Here is a 20,726-nt window from a genome sequence, read left to right as displayed (position 1 = left end):
TTGATAGGTTTGAATACAGTGCTATGAATCTCTTCTGTCAGTGAATAAGTGATGTGTCATAGTGTTTGCTCAACCACCTTCCCTTTGAGGAATCTTTGCATGTTTAGTATTAAGAGATTCAAGGGCCTGACAAAATATATTTTTGTGTCTATATTCCACTGACAAAGTCCTTTGTGTGTAAAACAGAGTATAATTGTCCCCCAAAGGCCAGTAAACCATAGGCCTATCCGGAAATGTATCTAGGAACGGGGAAGATGTTATGTACCAATTGATTTGTCATGCTTTTCAGAACTATTATGGAAATAATTTTCTTTGCTTTATCAATGTATATACCCCATATAGTGTGGGACACCATACTCATTACTTGCCAAGACATTTCTCTAAAGACAAAAACATGAAATTGTCTTGCTTTTGCACCTTGCATAAGTCCAGAATCTTTATATTCTGTTACATATATAGTATTCTAAAAATCAAGATAAAGAGATAAATTATGTTTTAGTTCTGACCGTTGAATGTAGAGGGTTTGGAATCCATTAAGGAAAAACATCAAAGTTTCCTTTATGAGGCATCCTCCCCACATACACATAACAGGGATGTCTGCTTTACAACTATGGTTTCCTTGGTATTTGCCTTAAGAGAATGGATATATATGAGGTTTGTTTGAATGCGTTCTACACTATTTCCTGTTTCTGTGAGGAGGTGTCGTATTCCAGGTAACATATGTGTTTTCCCAAAGGCAATGGAATGCATCTCAGGACCTTATTTAGATGCCGTTTTGAAGAGTAATAGGGTAGAACTAGTAATGGAGGGAATGAAGAGTCAAATTCTGCAACTGGAAAGAAGATAGGTATCATAGTCTTAGTTTGTTAGTGCTTATCTGTAATGCAATTACCCAAATACATGTACAATGTGTATATGAAATGTTGCTTTGTTTCTTGTTTGTTTCAGTGTACAGAAGCTAAATGAATTCTTTATAAGTGATGAAATTGGTAAAGAAGGTTGGAGGAATGGAGGTTCTCCAAGTCCCTTTGAACAATGCAGGAAACACACAGGAGTTGTAAGTTTTCAAAACACCGCAAACTCAAGTTACTTTACTCAGTAGCACATAGTATGGTTCTTAAAATATCAGTTTGTTTTCATTGCAGCTGCTATTTGATATTTTCTAAAACTCCCACTAGCTTATGCTTACTAGCTAATACAAGTATTTAAACTCCTTTTGCTTATTCATATAATCCAATAGATGTGTCCACCATAGGATATTTATTTAGGATCACCTAGAACATAGAAAGCAATTTATATTGCAAAATATGAAATTATGTAATTAAGGGGACTGGGTTTTATCATGTAAAAGTTAGAGAAGAGAACTGTATTTACTTAACCCCTGAATCCAGATTTAAGTTACCTTTTCTAAGTATAATGAAGAGCAAAGGAATCCTTCCTGCCCCACTAAGTTATGGATGTGTCCTAAAGTTTTTGGGGCCTGTAAGAAACTGGGTTACTGATCTAGGGAGGTGAAACCCTCCTCAAACAGCAACTACAATCCTTGTGAAGATGAAGTCAAAAGCAACCCCCAATTAACCTGTGCTCCACTCTCTGGTAGCTTGGCACAGAGCAGTCAGACTTAACTTAGAGTCAATGTGTAAAGTATTTGTGCAGCACTTCAAACACTAATAAAGTGGTAAACCAACACAAGAAAAAATCCCACACCAATTTAGAAAAATAGAGTACATTTTAATAAATAAATCAAGACCAAAATGACAAAAATCCATCAAGAGTACCTGATTTATGCAAGATTTAAATATTTCAGTAAAATAGCACCAAAAAGCACTTAGCGGCAACTGTGGGTTTCTGGTCGCTCTAGACCGGGACAAAGTCACAAGTTAAGGCCGACTGCAATGGTACGTGGGCCGGCTACAGGGACCCACTTAGTTGTGCTTAACCAGAACCTTAATCCTGGTTGCAAAGCGATACAGTGTCCTGCATCAAAGATGAGTCCCGCAGCATAGACGATGCGAGGTCTTGGCGATGAGAGGCGTTGTGCAAAGGTGGTTCCAGGGAGCTGCAAAGTGTGATGCGATGTCGGAGCCTTTGTGATGTGCAAGTGTGGTAGGTCACAGCTCTTCCCCCTCCTTTACCCAGAGTAACCCATCCTGCCAACACCTATCTTCCCTTTGTCTCACTGTCTGGGTCAATACACAAATACCAACTGCCAACTACACCTAGTTATGTACCACAGGGACAGGCTGTAGGCACCAAATGGTTAGGACAAGAAATTACAACTTTCTAAAAGTGGCATTTTCAGAACTGTGACTAAGATCATGAATTTACCAATCGAGGGAGCTTTTAATTATAATTCTTTAGACGCCAAACAAACTCAATGCCCCAACCTGCTCCAATTTGAACGTTATCACTTATTAAATGTAATAAGTTAACCTAATGTTATCCTATGTGAGAGATAGGCCTCACAGTAGTGAAAAACAAATGTAGGAGTTTTTCACTACCGGGACATGTAAAACTTAAACTTACATGTCCAACTCATTAGATACAGTACGCCCTGCCCTTTGGACTGTGTAGGGCCTACCCTAGGGGTGATGTATATGTATTAAAAAGGGAATTTTCAGGCTGGAAACAAGTTTACCTCACCAGGTCGAAATGGCAGTTTAAAATTGCACACATAGGCTGCAAAAGCAGGGCTAAGACACTTAAGTGGGTGGCACAATAAGAGCTGCAGGCCCACTAGTAGCAATTCATTTACAGTCCCTAGGTACATGTAGTAACACTTTACTAGGGACATTCAAGTAAAGTAAATAGGTAAGTTGGATGTAAGCTAATTTTACTATGTTTAAAGGATAGAGCACAAGCACTTTAGCAGTGGTTAGCAGTGGTAAAGTGCTCAGAGTCCTAAGACCAACAAAAATGAAGTCAGACAAAACAAGAGGCTGGTAGGCAAAACGTTGGGGGAAAACCACGCCAAGGATGTTGTGTCCAACAGAGCCTTTGGGATATTCATCTTCTAGTGCTTCCAGTTAAAGATTTTAATCCAGCCTGTGCGGGCTGAGGAGGCACGGGGGAATGCAGGTTATGCGACTATCGGCATGAATCGGAATTTGCCTAGTGCTATGACGGTAAGTTCCAATTCTATTAAGGACACGGAGGCGAGGATTATGCTTTATCTCTCTTCGCTTTATTACTTATACAAAACAACAGCAGCCAGAGAGATTTGTGAATGTCAAAGAAAAAACCATACAAAAAACTACAACTCCCTACAACCAGGGAGGTAACCTAGTAATTAGTCCATCAACTATCTCTATGACACTGTCCCAAAGTCCTCTGTCAGCTCTCTCTCCTCCTCTTTCTTCGCGCAAGTCACGCCACTTCCTCATTGGTCTTGTTTGGATCCATCATTTCCTGAAAGAAGCCAAACAGGGAGGTGAGAACTGAACGAACCGTCCGGAGCGCAAGCAACGGTCATAGAACCAAATACAGCAAGCAAAGCAAGCATTTCTGTCAATAAACATCCAGGAAAAAACTTACTTACCCCTATACGGGGGGGTTCGCACCAAGGGTGCCCCGGGCGGGATAATCCTCGCCTCCGTGTCCTTAATAGAATTGGAACTTACCGTCATAGCACTAGGCAAATTCCGATTCTATGTCAGGACCGGAGGCTTCGGATTATGCTAGTTCAAAGCTTACTTACCACTAACTGTGCCACGTTAAGAATCGGCTTAAAATAAAACCTCTTAAAGGTGGAGTCGGACGACCAGTCCGCTGCACGCATCAAATCCTCCAAACGCGCTCCGAGCGCGAAAGCCTTCGAGGCCATAGCGCCCCTGGCTGAATGGGCACCAAACTGTTTAGTATCAATGCCAGCCTCCTGCATAACCCAACGCACCCACCTAGCAATGGTGGGAGAAGAGACTGCCTTGTGTGGCTTCTTGAGAGCTATCAAGAGTTGTCGTTCGCCTGGCGGGCGGAGTTCCTGCGTCAAATCCTCATAAGTTTTCAAACAGTCTACCACACAAAGTTTGGGAGAATCCCGGAAAGCCGGATAGGTTATTGTTCGCGAGTTGGACTTGGTTCTACGTCCAATCGTAAAAACGACCCCTTCCGGGGAAAAGACCCGCGCCGAGACGTCAAGTGCACGAACATCGGAAACTCTCCTGCAGGAAATCAAGCAGAGAAGCATAGCAAGCTTAGAAGACAGCTCTTTCAGAGAAAGATACCGATTAGGTTGCCAGGAAAGAAACAAATTCAGTACCCTGTTAACGTCCCAAAGGACGGAGTAGCGAGGCTCCGGGGGCAGCGACAATCGCACGCCCCGCAGAAGTCTGCAGACCAATGGATGTTCTCCGACAGGTGCTCCGTTTAGAGGCTCGTGGCCGGCGGAAATCGCCGATCTGATAGCATTAATGGAGCGATAAGCCAAACCCTCCGACGCCAAATCGGCGAAAAAATTCAAGAGGGGAACGATTCCTGCGACCACGGGATCCAGACGTCGTCGAAGACACCAACGAACCCAACGTGACCACGAGGATCTATAACGTTTCGTGGTACTGTCCGCCCATGCCTTTGACAGGAGGGCCTCAGCCTGACCCGAAAGTCCCGGCAACGCCCATCGTCGCCTGAAAGACGCCACGCCATGAGTCGGAGTGTCCCCCGAGATATCAGGTGATGAGGGTTCCCTTCCGGGTTCTGAAGAAGTTGAGGATATAGGGGGAGTAGGATTGGAGAATCCCAGGAAAGTTCCAGAAGAACTGGAAACCAGACTTGAGACCTCCAAAGGGGGGTTATCAGGACCACCTGCGCACATTGACGCCGGATCTGGGCCGTTGTCCTCATGATCATCGAGAACGGTGGAAACGCATATCCGTTTTCCTGACTCCAATCCTGGAGGAAGGCATCCGTGGCTAGGGCCAGTGGATCCGGTCTCCAACTGAAGAACCTGGGCACTTGATTGTCCAGACGTGAGGCAAAAAGATCCGCTGAGAACGGACCCCAGAGGTTGTGCAACCACTGGAAGATCGGAACATCCAGCTTCCAAAGGCTGGAGTCGTAGAGATGACGAGAGTGCCAGTCCGCTACTTGATTGTGCTGGCCCGGGAGATATTCCGCCGTCACCGAAATATGATGCTCGAGGCAGTAGTTCCAAAAATCCTTTGCCAGATTGGCCAGCGCCCGAGAACGGGGACCACCTAATCGATTGACATAATGGACCGCGGAAATGTTGTCCATCTTTAGGAGGACACAAGACTGCACTCTGTCCTTGGTCCAACAACGCACCGCGAAAGAGCCAGCGAGCAGTTCCAAGCAATTGATGTGAAACTCCCGCTCGTTTGCTGACCAAACACCTCCGGTGGAAAAATCTCCGCATCGAGCGCCCCACCCCAATTTGCTGGCGTCGGACTCGATGACCAAGTCTGGAACGGAACCGAAAATCGCCCGGCCGTTCCATGCCTCCATATGATTGAGCCACCAGAGGATCTCCTCTTTGGCTTCCGCCGACAGGGGCACCACATAATCGTAAGAATGACCCCGTCGGAGGTGATAGGCCTTTTGACGTTGTAGAGCGCGATAGTGCAAAGGGCCCGGAAAAATCGCTTGGATCGAGGACGACAAGAGGCCTACGATCCTGGCGAGCTGACGCAAGGAAATGGTGGGCTTGGACACCGTACGGCGTAGTTCGTGTCGAATTTTCGCCATCTTGCGAGACGGAAGACTCAGAGTCGCTTGAACGGAGTCCACCACAAACCCCAGGAAGGTGACCGCCTGAGAGGGGTGAAGTATCGATTTCTTCGCGTTGATAACAAACCCCAGGCTTTGGAGCAGGGAAACGGTTTGTCGGAGCTGCATCACCAGGAGTTGGGGAGTCTGCGCCATCAGAAGGATGTCGTCCAAATAGACGATCATGCGTATACCCCGCGCCCGGAGAAACTCTACCACGGGACGAAGCAGCTTGGTGAAACACCAAGGTGCCGAGGAAAGCCCGAATGGAAGGGCCGTGAACTCGTATACCAAACCCCCCCAACGAAACTGAAGGAATCGTCGGTGGGGCGGATGCACGGGAACTACAAGGTAAGCGTCTTTTAAATCTAGACGCGCCATCCAATCGGAAGGGCGCAAGAGATCTCTTAAAAGATGGATTCCCTCCATTTTGAAATGGCGGTACACCAACCACGCATTGAAGTCCTTGAGATTGATTACCGGACGACGACCTCCGTCCGTTTTGTCCACAAGGAATATATTGCTGAGGAAACCGTGAGGATGCAAAGTTGTGCGACAAATTGCGCCTTTGCAAAGCAATTCGGCGACCTCCTCGTCGATCAACCGTGCATCCTGAAGGGTGAACTGCAATGGACACGGTCGCGTGGCCTGGTGAGGATTGCCCAGAAATTCCACATGAAATCCTCGAATTGTCTGCCGGATCCATGCATCGGACGTTAGCTTTTCCCAAGCCTGAGTGAAGTTTGCCAATCGTCCTCCTATCTTTTGCTGACATGCGGGGAGGACACTTACCGTTAGAAGCTCCGCCTCCATTATTGGATTTGTATCCTCCACGGCCTCGGAAACGTTGTCCTCGCGTTGGGTAGAAATTGGTGTAGTTTGCAGTGGAGTTGTAGTGACCACGGCCAGAGCCTTGTCCCCTTTGAGGATTTTGCTGGAATCCGCGGCCGGACGAGCGGCCCCTGCCTCGACCGGCCCCGCGGAAAACCCGCTGGGTAAACACCTTCTTAATACCGGACTGGGCCTTGTCTAAGGAGGTAAATGTAGAGACAAACTTCCCCAGTTCCTTCACGAAAGGTTCTCCAAACAGGCCTCCTTGAGCAACCGCTCCTGCCTCTGAGGAAGCTAAATCCCCAAGTTTGGGGTCCAACTTAATCAACAAAGAGCGGCGACGCTCCGTTGAAAGAGCACAATTTGCATTGCTCAAAAATATAATGGCTCGTTGGGCCCAATTCGACAAGACTTCCGGCGAAATAGTTGAGCCCGTCACTTTAGCCTCCTCTGCCATGTCCAGGATTTTTGCCATAGGACCGACGGCATCAAGGAGTTTATCTTGACAAGACCGCCAAGATCTGTCAATACCCTTACGGGGATCCTTTACAAATTTCGCCAGGAACGTAGCCATTTTGGAATCTAATTCCGGCGTAAGCGCGATTTTGTCTGGCAAGGAGGGACGCGGGCATTCCGCCCTCAAACAACTCCGTGCCTCTTTTTCCAGTGGCTTACGCAAACGGTTGGCAAGGAACCTAACAACTTTATCCCCTGGGACCCAAGCGGAAGACCGGGGATGCATTATCTCGTCTGGGTTTAACATATCTGCATCTTCCTCAAGCGCCGCCGAAGTGGACGCCGAGGCCGGTCGCCAAGGGCGGGAAGCACCCGCCTCATCATCTGTATCCCCTTGAGTGTCATTATCTGTCGCTGGGGATGGTGGTTCTGGGATATCCTGAAATGGATCGGTCGTTGGAAGAAGGGGGGCCACCGGTGCCGTCTTTGCTAGAAACGCCGTCTTAAGGCGCGCAAAGGCATCCGCATCTACTCCATCAGGGCGTTGCTTTTTTTGGGGGGGGGGGGTCCCATCGGGAACCTGCCCAGGTGTCTGCGCTACACTGCCACGTGCCGATGCTAATCTATTGCATTCTTGGACAATCCTGTCCGAGAGACGCTGCTCCATCGGACCCACTACTTCATTAACCACCCGGTAGATTGAATCATCAACCGCGTCAAAGAAGTCGTCGCTATAAGGTAAGTATTCCTGCACTTCCTCTTCATAGTATTCAGACTGTGAGGCCATACTCAAAAGGTAGGTACGTAACCCTTACAAACTTAGCAGGATAAAAGGATTAAGCGCAGTCCAAAGGCTGCAAGATAGGGTAGCCCAGAGGGTTACAATAGGGCTGCACCAGACCCTCAACGCGGAAAAAACCCTCAGAAGAACCTGACCGGGTGGCTGCCTCCCTACCGCGTTGTGATTATTTATTTATGCCAAATATATTTGGAGATAAATGCCCAGAATCCAAAAATAACACCCTCCGCGAGATGCGTGGTGTTTAGCAGGTGCTTACAGCGCCGGTTTAGAAAGCGCGTTCAACGCGGATAAATCCGCAATACAGACCCCCACTGGGGCGTAGTAAATATTGAAATTGTGGAGAGCATACAATCCGCGATGCGGACGTCAAGGTGAGGCAGCAGGGGACGGCTGTGACCGTTGGTCTCGCTTCGCGCTCCTCCTCTGAGGAGACGCGACGCGAGAACGACAAGGCGGTCAAGCGCCCCTAGCGGCGCATAACAATGCCGCAACAACAGGGGAGCCGGCCGCGTAAGGAGCGAGAACGCTCCCGCGGCCGGAGAGGGCTCTGAAACTGATCAAATTAACAACGTGTTAGGAGAAAAAACACTGAGAGCCCACGAAAAACAACATGAAACGCATTACAACCTGAAATATAGTCAAATAATCACTCGTTAATCACTCGTTAATACCGGAAATAAACAAGAGCACTTAACTGGCTGCGCAGCAGCGAAGAAAGAGGAAGAGAGAGAGCTGACAGAGGACTTTGGGACAGTGTCATAGAGATAGTTGATGGACTAATTACTAGGTTACCTCCCTGGTTGTAGGGAGTTGTAGTTTTTTGTATGGTTTTTTCTTTGACATTCACAAATCTCTCTGGCTGCTGTTGTTTTGTATAAGTAATAAAGCGAAGAGAGATAAAGCATAATCCGAAGCCTCCGGTCCTGACATAGAATCGTGGCTCCACCTGTTATGTTGCTGTCCCTCTTTAGACCTCCAAAGAAGAGTACTGCTCAAACCGGTCTTTTGTTCAAGGAATATGTGCTTTCCAGGAAGCATCTTCAACCTGCTTCAGGAATATTGCTCCATGGGCTCTGGGGTGATGCGCCAAATACGGCAATGGCCTTCGGCAATCGCTCTCACCAATAATTGCCATAAGCCATAAGCAAGGGCAAAGCACTATAACAAAGTACACGGTCCAAACTGGCCAGGACAGATGGACGGAAGTAGAGAAAGGGTCTTAAACAGAGACTCTTGCCTCATGGGTAATTGGCCACAGGGCATTTGTAACATGATCCAGTAGTTACCCAGCAACTTAGGACTGGTCCTAACATTGTGAACTGAGCAGCTTGTGGCTAGTCCATCACTTTTAGATTACATTTTTTCCAATAATGTACAGATTGTGACCTTTAATTACACATTGGTATATTGCACATTGAATATTTAATTACTCTTATTTCTTTTAACCAAGCTGTGCTGGTTTTAATTTACTAATTAACAACACTTACTACTACTTTGGCATATTCTGAGGGTAAAATATATGACATTCATGCATGTTTACATTTCCGTAGTAGTTTACCTTTCAGGGTGAATAGAACTGACACGGGAGATGAGGTTCAGTTTATCATTGTTGGCTATAATTGAGATGTGCTTCTGCCAACTATAGCTAGAATATTCCCTGGCCTAAACCAATGGCTAGCACCACTAACAATGTTAATGTGATTCTTTTGAACCCTGTTTAAACTGGTTAAAGTTTGGGTGCAGGAGGTTTCCAATTATCGATAATGTGATTCGTTTACTAGTAGCAATGTTCAACTTCATTGAAAATATTGGGATACTACCTTGTGGCTGATGCTTGAATATATGATCATGATTACTATGGTGCAGCTACCTGGCTCTAATGATAGAGGAGGTTTTTAGAGATGTTAGGCCCTGAATAAACTATACTCACTGACCTTAGACAGAGCATTGTGCAATATTTGTATGGTTTCTCAAAAGTGAGTGAGAAGGTGTTCTTATGATCATGACACGTGAGAACAATAGCGCATGGAATAGTAGTGAAAACACTTTCATATATGGGGTCATATATGAGGTCTGCTATTTGTGTAGCATTAATGGGTATCACTAACAAATATATATGCAACATTTACTTAGAACATTGGCTCATTATCATAATATTACATGTTATTAATAAACATGAGGATAGTATTGTAGTACCAGTTATAGCATTGTGCAAAAGGCAGAGTTTGTACATAAGAGGGTGTGGGCTATAAGTCATAGGTCAGTGAAGAGCTTGCTTAAACAGCTGTCTGGCAATATGGACACAGGAACAAATATATTCATCAATCAATCAGGAACTTATTTAGCGCAGCTACTCACCCGTAAGGGTCTCAAAGCTCTGAATTCTAATACTATAAAGGTAGTTAGTACGGGTAATTAGTAAGACACTATGCTCATTATTGTCCGTTATTGGACTGATTTGATATGGTTGTTAGGGAGAAAATAAAGAAATCCCTCTGAGGGGGAAAAGCTGCTCCACAGGTGGTGTTTGCATCAGCTGCAATTGCAACAGTGCATGGACTTCTCCTAAGACCTCAGGCTATTGGCAGAGCATGGCTGGTGGATGGAAGTACTCATTCTCCTGTATGATATTCCCGAGAAGTGGATCAGTTGACAAGGCAAATCCAATTGTGTGCTCGCAACAAACGTAACCTTACCCATATTTCTTGAAATTCAAATTTGGGCTAATGTGTTGATACATCATCATGTTTTCATGTTGGGTATATATTATGTTGTACACAGCATCACTAAAATTCCCAAGTGGCCTCCAGTTCTCTAATGGGACATTTAGCATGGTTGAGCCCAACTTTGGTTGACTGTGAGTACATCAATACTGTTACAGTTTCCCCCAGACAGTAACTCATCCATGCAATGTTGTCGTCCTTCTGGATGCTCACACCTTTCTACATGATTCCATGTGGGAATAGCTGATTGCATATACACCCTTGTCCCTCGCTTTACTATTTTTCATACGCCAACACCCCCTGCAAGTGAACCTCCATTTATCACTTTGCGTTGATCATGCTATCTGAGTGGCATACATGTTTCAAGCTATATATATGCTTCAGAAAGGGAGTTGAAATTCAGTTTTATACAGTTGCTACGTAACACGTACTAGTTACAATTACCGTATAGCAGCCCTTTGCCACATTGACAATTGGCTAAGAAATCAACAACATGTTTGTGGGAAGAGGTTGTACATGGGTGTGAGATTTGGCACATTTTACTGGTATAGCGTGTATTGTATATGATCTGACACTGTTCACAATGGTGCGTGTTTTGCTAAAATGCAAATATATGATCCATGGCCAAGCCCTGGCCAAGCTCCCTTTCCCCTGTGTAGGTGGTCCTTGAATGATCTAGCCCCATCCACATTGTACACATTTGTTCACTGCTTCTACATGATGTTGCAATGTGGTGGCTGTTTCCTGACTCTCTGGCCCTCCAGCTTCCAGTTAAATAGAAACTCTCCCCTTGTTGGTGAAACTGCTTATGGTTCTTACTATCTGTACCCAGGGTTACAAGTACAATTCAGGCATGGGGCTGTTCCCAATTGCAAGGATCTTGTGCTAGAGTCTGACAAGCAGGTTCCTATCCCTCCACTTCAGGTCAATTAAGTGTTTCTTTCAATCCTCCATATCGTGGGTGTGCGAGATACTGGGGCTTATTTACAAGCTCTTGCGCCACCGGTAAGTCACTTATTCACATTTATAAAAGTCACTCACCAGCGGCTCAAGGGGCTTGCAAATAAGCCCCACTGAATTTATTATTTTTGTTCTGACGCAACCTGTCATGGACTATGGAATTAGACTTGATTGAGGTGGCCCATTAGTTGGGGCTCCTGTTCGACAGCCTCCTCCTCCACCAGGACTTGCAGCTGCCTTTCAGAAAATTCCATTTTGCTAGGTTTCTTGGACAACAGCTGCGGGAGAAGTGTGACAGTAGATTGCAATGGTTCATTCTGCAGCTACTTCATCTGAAGACAACGGCTGCCTGCTTAAGGCTGTCTTCCAAATGTCCAGGAAAGGTAGTTGTGCTCTGACACATATAGATCAAATGTTTCGCATGTGTTTTCTTTTAAACTTGACTTTTCCATTTGTCGCATATTCATGACGCATTTCCTGCCTTTTCTTTCCAAAATCACTGACAGTCGATTAGTAATTTAGAGGTTAGACCTAATTCATTTGTGTTTTTGTTCCATACATAAAAATTGAAGCAGGCCTATAGGCTGTGTATGGTGATCTCAGATCTACACTTGACCACAGAGGATCTGCTGCCTTGGACCTACTTGATCTCTTGGTAGTCTTCGATACTGTGTCCCATACCATCCCATTATAACGTCTGTTCGGAAAGCCCTAAACTGGTTTTGATCTTTTCTCGTGTACAGATGCCAAACTGTCCTTCTTCCCCCCTTTCAGTCCAAGTTGCGCTCTGTTCCTTTCGGTTTACCACAGGGATGTTAAACGGGGGTGTAGTTTTAGGAGGGTGTTTGGGGTGTTACACCCCATCAATAAAATTAATTTTCTGATAAATAGTTGGTTACATGGGGTTTCAGTCGCATATGGTGAGGTGTCTGTCGGATTTCACCAGACATTTTTACATATACACATACAAAATAGCACACCCACTTTTCCTCTCTCTTTTTTGAAAGCCTTCACAAATGTTGGTTATTTTTTACAAAATCTTGTGTTTTCTCTAACTTAGTAACTCTACCAATCTGTATTCCTCTACCATTTCACAGCACCTAGCAAGCACCCTCCTTATTGTATAATGTATTTTAACATTAAATGCCAGTGTAACTGTTGGAAAATCTGCAGGAAAAACTCACTCCTCCTCCATCCTGACTGACCAAGCTACGCACCTGATCTTCACTCAATAAATAAATCACATGGTCAGATACTTTGAGTTTGAAACCATGTCCTATGCTGACGAGACACAGATCACCGAGTCATTTTCAGGCAATGTCACCTTACCCAGAAATGTGGTTGTAATGCATGACGGCTGTGTATTTTGGAAGGGCCCCTACTTGCCTTAAGCTCAGAAGCAACAAAACCGAAATTCTTCTTTTTTTTTGTCTGCTATTGGCACCCTGACCTAGAGCCCACTCCCACTCCTTTGGCTTTAGTCTGGAATCTGGCTATCACCTTTTGCAGTAACTCCTTTTAAAACTCATAGTTCTCATGTTGATCCCACCTGTTTCCAAATTCTTCGCATGTTGAGAAAAATCTTCACTCCTTAACCTACATCCCCTTTCAAATACAATCAACCAATGGCTTGTTAGCTCTGTCATTGACTACGCCAACTCTTTACACCTCAGTCCACCTGAAAATACACTGTTCATCAACTTCAGGTGGTGTAGACCACTGTAGCTCGTTCCATACTTAATGTATCCCCATTGAGTACCCCCCTCACCTCATCTCATTAAACTCCACTGGCTCCCACTGCGGCAACGCCCTGCTTTTAAACCGCTTTGGCCAATAAGTACCAACTAAAGCATTTTGCCAAGAATAAGAAAAACCTTTTGATGCATCAGATCCTTTGTCTGGTCTACAGGACTCTTCATCACATTGTCCCCTCCTATCTCAAAGACAGATGCTGTACATACTCTCCTTTGAAGCACTCTTTGTTCTCGCAGTCTTCAGCTCATTCAAATTCCGTGCTTGTGTAGACGCTCTTTTTCTTTTCTTGTGAAGAAATGTGAGGAGACTCCGGCAGTTTCCTCAACGCGAACTGAAGGTTTCTCAATGCGAGCAGTAGTAACCATCTGCGACTGCCTTTGTTGAGAAATATCGCTGGGGGGTGGTCTGGAGTAAGATTTTCCTCGCTAGCGCTCCCCATCTTAATGTTGGCGAGCGTGAGCAAGGAAAAACTACGCTACGTGGAGTTTATTGGACCTCCGAGCTCTAGGCAGAGTGGGAGAAACTCCGCAAACTCCGCGAGTGGAGCAGAATTTAATGCCCAGGCTTATCCTTAAGCCCTTTAGGAACTCCTTTAACCTGAGCTCTTCTCAAGTGTAATCTATGGACTGGTTTCTCCCCTCAGAAGGGATGCTGATCCCACTATCACCAGGATGCCCTGTCGGGTTATAGTTAAAATCTCATTAATTAATTAGTCCATTCATTCATGATAATAATGGGTAAAGTAATACCGCACCTAGGGCCTTATGTAGGTAGCCTAACATTTACCACTTCATAAATACCGAATTTTACCTATTCGGTATTTATGAAGTGGTAAATGCTATGTAGGTAATCAGTCGGTAAAAATTACCGAATCGGAATTGGTCGGTAATTTAGAATCGGTATTTACCGATTCGGTAATGGTAACTGGCTTCCCATTGATTCCTATGGGCCAGGAGGCCCATAGGAATCAATGGGAAGCCAGTTACCATTACCGAATCGGTAAATACCGATTCGGTAATGGGGGGAGCACAATCAAGGGTGGCAGGGTGTCACAGTGACACCCTGTTGCACCCCTGATTCCTGCATGTGTGCACATGTGGCACACTTCTAAGTGCCAAAAAATGCTTTTTCTCAGCCATTCGTCATTTACCACCAACTTTTAGTTGGTGGTAAATAACGAATCCACACAACACCCACACACTCCCCCTACATCTCATTTCAGGATTCGGTATTTACCGAATCGGTAAAATTACCGATTCGGTAATTTTACCGATTCGGTAAATTACCGAATCCTGAAATGTCCCCCCTACATACCAAAAGCCTGAATACCGGTCGGTAACGGGATTTTTACCGAAAATCGGCCGTTACCGACCGGTATTAGGCTACCTACATATATTTTGTCATGGAAAATCAACCAGTTCCGTAAATCTGCACCTGATCAAATCGATATCGCATGCCCGAGGCTAAAAATCACCTGTTTTATCGCTATTAGGGGATGTGGACTTACCGCTCGTGATAAAGTAGAAACATTTAAGCTTTAGAATACACTTAACTCAAAGTGGTACAATAAATGAATCCGGGCTGTATGTTCATAGGGCACCCTGGGAATGTCAGCTGATTGTACAGTCAGGATGGCTTCCCAATGACTTGTGCCATCAAGCACAGTGGCCGGCTCCTCTCCATCTCTCAATGAAAGCTGCAGATACCTTTGATGTAGCAGCACAGGCTGTGAAGCCCAGAGCTGCTTTTAATGTTTGAAAGTGTAGCAAGCACGCTGTGCAGTGTAGTTAGAAAACAATTGATCATAAGGTCAATCTTGTGCATTCGATTAAACACGCGGGTCCTTCTTCAAAGTTACAGCCCAACACCAGTGCAATCTATGCAATATAGGCGAGGTGCACTATGTGCCACAGGCTCCCCTGCTGCGAGGAGGATGAAGAATTGTGGCTGGATTGAAAGACCTTTAAAATGCAGCTATGAGGAACTGCAAGCGTCACCCTCAGAGCTGCACTATAGCTTTCAGTGAGACAAGTGGGAAGCTGGCAGTATTTCATGTAACTGAGGTCGATAACTCTCCCATTTGATAAGAAAAACACCTGATTGATAAGGGTAACAAAGACTGCAGAAGCTAATGTATGATGTAGATACATTGACTGACTAGTTTAGTTTGTCGCAGTACATCCTATATCTTTAGTTCAATGCGTGCTAGTCTGATGAGTTTACAGTCCCTCTCCCTAGGTCTGGTTATTTTTATCTTTGTGAACTTTGTTTGTCCCTGTATCTCTCTGTTAATTTGTCTTTTGAAACTTTTGAAATTGATTGTTCCCTCTTTCGTCACGGCAGTGCTGTTTTTCAGGGACTCTGATATTAAGTACCTTGAGTGTGAACTGTTCTAATTGACTTGTGTTTCAGAATAATATTGAAAAAGGCTGTCAGAATAAAACCCCACAATGTCCATTCTGTGTTTCAGCAAACCAAAGCCATCAACAGGAAGCAGCCCCTCAGGTACCAGCTGGAGAGCTACGAGCAGCCGTCCAGGAGGCAGCTGCGCCCCTCCGAGACCGAAGAGGTGGCTTTGAAGGTGGTTTGCCAGAGTGCCGTTGGTACATTGATTACTATCGGAAATCCCTGGTGGAAATGCCCACACAAAGCACATTACAGAGGGGTGGAAATAACGCTTGGCTATTAGTTGTCTATAATGAATGCCAACGAGCTTTATTGCCGCGGGGATAATATTCAGAAAGAAATAACACAATTACTAATTGCAATCAAATTAGGTTTCACCTTACTTTCCCCCACTGTGGCCCAAACTTTAACTGATCAGGGGCACCAGAGCTGGTATATCCGTGTACATTTCCTCAAACAGCTCGCTTCTGACGACAGACATTTTGTTCAAATTATGCTGGTTAATAACATAAAGTCATGATGATGCTATGTTACCAGGAAACGAATCCACAACAGATTTTTTTGTTTGCAATTCAATTTGCTTGCCAGTGTCTGTTTAATCAATTTCTTTCCGAGAGGGCCTTTGGAACGTTATTGTTTTCATCGTGTCAGATATCTTCATTGACCTTATCGAATAAGTGGCCATGTTTTATCAAGGCCGAGAACGTATTTTTTACCACTCTTGAATGTATCAGACAACTGGCTGTTTTTGTGCCTGGCACTCTTTTGGGAAGGAAACAGTGGGCAGTTTAATAAGTTATAGTAACACACACACGCACAAACACGTGTGTGTGTGCATGTATGTCTATAGATACATATATATAATGCATATGTATGTATACATACATAAATACATATTTAAATATCCACCACTCCCACTCTTGTTCCTGTTCCATCTGGACACTTTTTAAACAGGCACTGACACGGCTGATTATACATTCTATTCGACAGAAAGGTAAAAATGCAGCATGTACATTATGTCAACAAAATACAAGTCTGCACTTTATGCTTCAGCTGCAGCCATCTAGCTCATCTATATTTCACATGCTTTATCTCTTCTCCAGAGACGAGTGGAATGTCGTGCTTTTCATCAACGCCATTGTCTTGCTTTCGGGATTATTTCCAACCTACAGTTTACCTTTTTCATTTTGCTGTATGATTTAACTATTGCCTCACATAGAACCACAAACCCTATAGAAAATAGGCTAACAAGATCACATTGCTCATCTCAGCTAATGCGTGGAAAGGTGAATGGATAGTTGGGTAGATAAATGAGCGAGTGAGTGAGCAAGTGAGTGAATGAGTAAATAAGTGCCTGGATAGAGATGGCCAGTGGCTGCATGGGGTAGGCATGTGCACTGCTTCCGCTTTCCAAGAGATTGTTGGTCTGTTCAGGACAAAGCATTTCACAGAGTTGAAGGATAGCCATTAGGGCCCAGGTAGCCATCAGGACCCATTCGACTCCGAGGCCGTCAGAGTATAATTACAGGACAGGATGGGATGAAGGCCAGGCCCACAGAGATACGTGTTTAGGATGCAAAAAAGGCACGTTTTAAATTTCTATCCGACCTTTATTAAAGTTGTTTCCGAAAGTGTAAACAACTGGAGCTGATTACATAACTCAGCCGCTACCAACTCCGGTAGGAGAATACATTTTTTGCTCAGAATAGAGACGCCATTGGTATCATAAATTTGTGTACGTCATAGACGCTGCTTCGAGTATCACCAGTTTATAGACTGCTCCCCGGCAGTCGTAGTTGGGCGGGGAGAGGGGTTTAAAAAAAAATAGAGAAAACCAAAAAAGATCACTTACCTGCGGGCTGGCTGACTGGCCGGCCACCGCCTCTCCTCCGTCCTCTGCTTCTGTGTGAACCAGAAGCATACAGGCTTCCAGACTCCCCGAAGCCAATCACGACTCTGTTGTCACAATGAGAGTAGCGTCGTGAATGGTCTGAGCACTGTGGTTTGACTCTCAGACAGGGACTGGGAGACTGTGTATGTTCTCCACCCAGGGCAGTGGGGAACATGCTAATTGTACATGACTGTTTGGCCGACCCAAGAAGGCCGGACAAATCTTCATGCGCACTTAGAAAGTGCCCCAACCCCTCCTCCCCCTGCTCTGTGAGCAGCCCAGCCCCGTCCCGCAGAACTGCTTCAGCACGGAAAAATAAAATAAAAGCGTGTTATTATCATTTTATTTTTCCTTTTTTGCAGTGCTGAAAACCAGAGGGGTTGCGCTACTCCACCTTAGTGGAGGAGCTGCCCCTGGGTAAAACCCTTCCCATCTTACGTAAATGAAAGCAAAGCCTCACAGCGGCGTTCTAACACTCTGCCATCTGGCAACGGTTTCCTTTGACAGCCCCAGGTGAACTGCATTACAGAAGGCTAGACTGCACACGTGTGTTTGCTACTTTGACACAGTTCCCTGCATGCAAATTGTCTTCCACATATGTATACGCTCCAAGAACAGAACCTGTGATCAGGGTTGTGCTAGTAGATATGGGAAGGGCAGCCCTGATTCACAGGGGGATGCTCTTGAAATCTGCGACTGGGGCATCCTCCTGCCCCATATGGCAGACCTTATGTAGCAGAGGGTCGATGCAGGGAGAGAAGCAGGCAGACTAGGGTTAGAAATGTCTTCTGCCTGTATTACAGACCCTTTTTTCCTTGGCTCATGGAATGCAGCCAGTGAAATACAGAATCACATTCTAACCCTATATTAGGGATGATAGTGTTGTTCAGGGCATTGACGACATCAGGCACCATCACTCTGCCCATGCACGTCATGTAGGTCAATGCATATTGTTACAGAAGTAGGTACCTTCCTACAACTATAATATAAGGATTTTTGACCTAAAAATGTAAGTCTAGCATTTGCCCTCAGACACGTCTTGATTGTCAACATGGAGATGTGGACAAAAGATATCCGTACACTTTGCTCCTTGACATGTGCCATCATATTTCTGTAAATCTGGAGCTCCAGTCAAAAATATAGTTTGACATTTGGCACTTCTGCTTCTCTTTGTGGTGGCACCCTAAGTAAGAGGCTCATATCACCTTCATATTATGGCACCGTTACATGCCCACAGAATCTGAAACACTATAGAAACTTAGGGGAAGAATCAATGCTGAAGAGGGGTAATGAGGAGAATGTAGCAAAGGCAGGGTTAAGTACCTGGTGTTCAGCATAGAGGATTTAATTACAGCAAAAAGAATAAACTGAAATATTGGTTCAATCAAATAACAGGAGACGTCATACACACTAACATGGATTCTAGCCAAAAATCCATGGAAGACTTACTAATTGAGGTATTTTGAACGTATAGGAGCGTTTTCCTATACTCAGAACAACCATTTCCTCAATTTTTTAAATTATATTTCTTAACTCTGTCAGTATATGTATAATGAGAGTTTGCTATTGGCCAGTGCTGTTGTGGTTTTCTCAGCCATTTCCTAGCCGACGTTTTTATTAAAACTGTAGCTTTAGTGGAATGCTACATTATGCAAAAACTGCAATTTTTAAACTGAAAATTAAGCCGAAGCCCACCACCGACACCTTGAACCGACACCGATATATTTAATTGCAGTTCCGTCAGACTCGTGATGAAGCCTTAGGATTCCATTAGCGACACATCTATTTCTCATAGTTTTCTCCTTAACTTGTATACACTTGGGAGTTCTGAAACTTAAATCTAGGTTTAAATATGGGGACGAAAGTCAAGATCTTTATAAATGTATGTGGTCTTAACAACATTTGGAACACATTTATTAAATTTCACCCAATTTAAAGACATCGCCACATGACAGAGAGGGACTAAAAATGATTGCCGTTTTGGAAGCTTACAGTGACTAGCAAATGTTTCAGAAGAGGTTGCAGTTAAACAGCTCTAAAACGTTGTTAACGCCCATGAATTACTACACATCCACCAGTCAGGCAAAGGAAGAAAACTCCCTTTATATCTGTTTGGCTAAGACCGATAAGGATGAATGTATTGTTCATGACAAATGTTTTGACAGTTTGGTAGCCTTCAACCATGGATCACCTACTTCTGACACACATTTGGTGTAGGAAATGAGAGCTGCTGAGCTGGTTATGAGGGGATTTAGGTCAACCTTGGAGGTGAGGGTATACTGAGTAAGGCTTGGTCACACTCTCCACCTTAAACATTGTACCCCACATACCCCCATGCACCGTCACGGCTAATACAAGAAAAGATCTCTGACAAAGAGCCCTCTCACGGGGCACATGGGGCATTGAAGCACCGGCCTCACGAGGAGCAAAACACCTGATGATGAAGCATGACACCCACAAGGGTGTATGAGGGCAACACTTCCAAATTAGGAAGATCCCACTGGAACCATATATTCCAACCACACCTTTTCTTTAACATTTTCCATACCCTCTCAACATAGGAACAAGTACCCACACTGATTTGACGTGTCAATTATAGAGCACGGGTACTGGACCGTAATGTGGCTCTTAGTCCTCCTCTTTGTGATTCATGCCAGTTACTGCCACCACGGGTTATTGGTTTTGTTCATGGAGAACTGCATTGAGCTCACCAAACAAATTCCATATATTCTTCATAACACACACGCCAGGCTAATGACTTGAGCTGGGTCCATGCTACCACTTCAAGTACCTTAATCCTGCAAAAATATCATCAGATCTTCCCTTGACACTTGAAAATATATATATTGTTTTTTAAGTATTAAAATGCATAATTGCGCAATCTTTGAAATAGTAGGTTTATTGATTTAAAGTATCCTTTTCAGCAAGCTTAAAGCCTCTCCTAAGTCTTTTTTATTTTCTAGTTCACTTTCAGCTCCTTTGTCCATGTCCCACTTACTTACCACTTTCTCCATATTTTTCCAATTTCCCTGTGTACTTCCCATTTTATCCATCTCGTCTTCTTCCTCAGCATCTTAGTCCCAAATTTGTTCACTCTCGGGTCACCTCTATTTCTTTATAGATATAATGGGGAAGCTTGGTAGGGAACAAGAAACGTGTGCTATAATGGAGCTTCAAGGGC

General features: G+C 44.6%; 1 protein-coding gene across 5 annotated transcripts in view; it reads left to right on the top strand.

Annotated features, from left to right (window-relative positions):
- ABCC9 (ATP binding cassette subfamily C member 9) overlaps positions 1-20,726 on the top strand; it is a 947,014-nt gene that overhangs the window by 330,289 nt on the left and 595,999 nt on the right. For all 5 annotated transcript variants that reach the window (XM_085652729.1, XM_085652730.1, XM_085652727.1 and 2 more), the window contains 2 exons: positions 949-1,057; positions 15,719-15,829. In XM_085652729.1, coding sequence (XP_085508855.1) covers positions 949-1,057; positions 15,719-15,829 — 220 coding nt within the window. The remainder of the gene's footprint in view (positions 1-948; positions 1,058-15,718; positions 15,830-20,726) is intronic.

The sequence above is a fragment of the Triturus cristatus genome, chromosome 4_1 (assembly GCF_964204655.1).
Source record: "Triturus cristatus chromosome 4_1, aTriCri1.1, whole genome shotgun sequence".
Lineage (NCBI taxonomy): Eukaryota > Metazoa > Chordata > Amphibia > Caudata > Salamandridae > Triturus > Triturus cristatus.
Note: the sequence above shows the minus strand (reverse complement) of the source record. Positions and strands in the feature narration are given on the sequence as shown.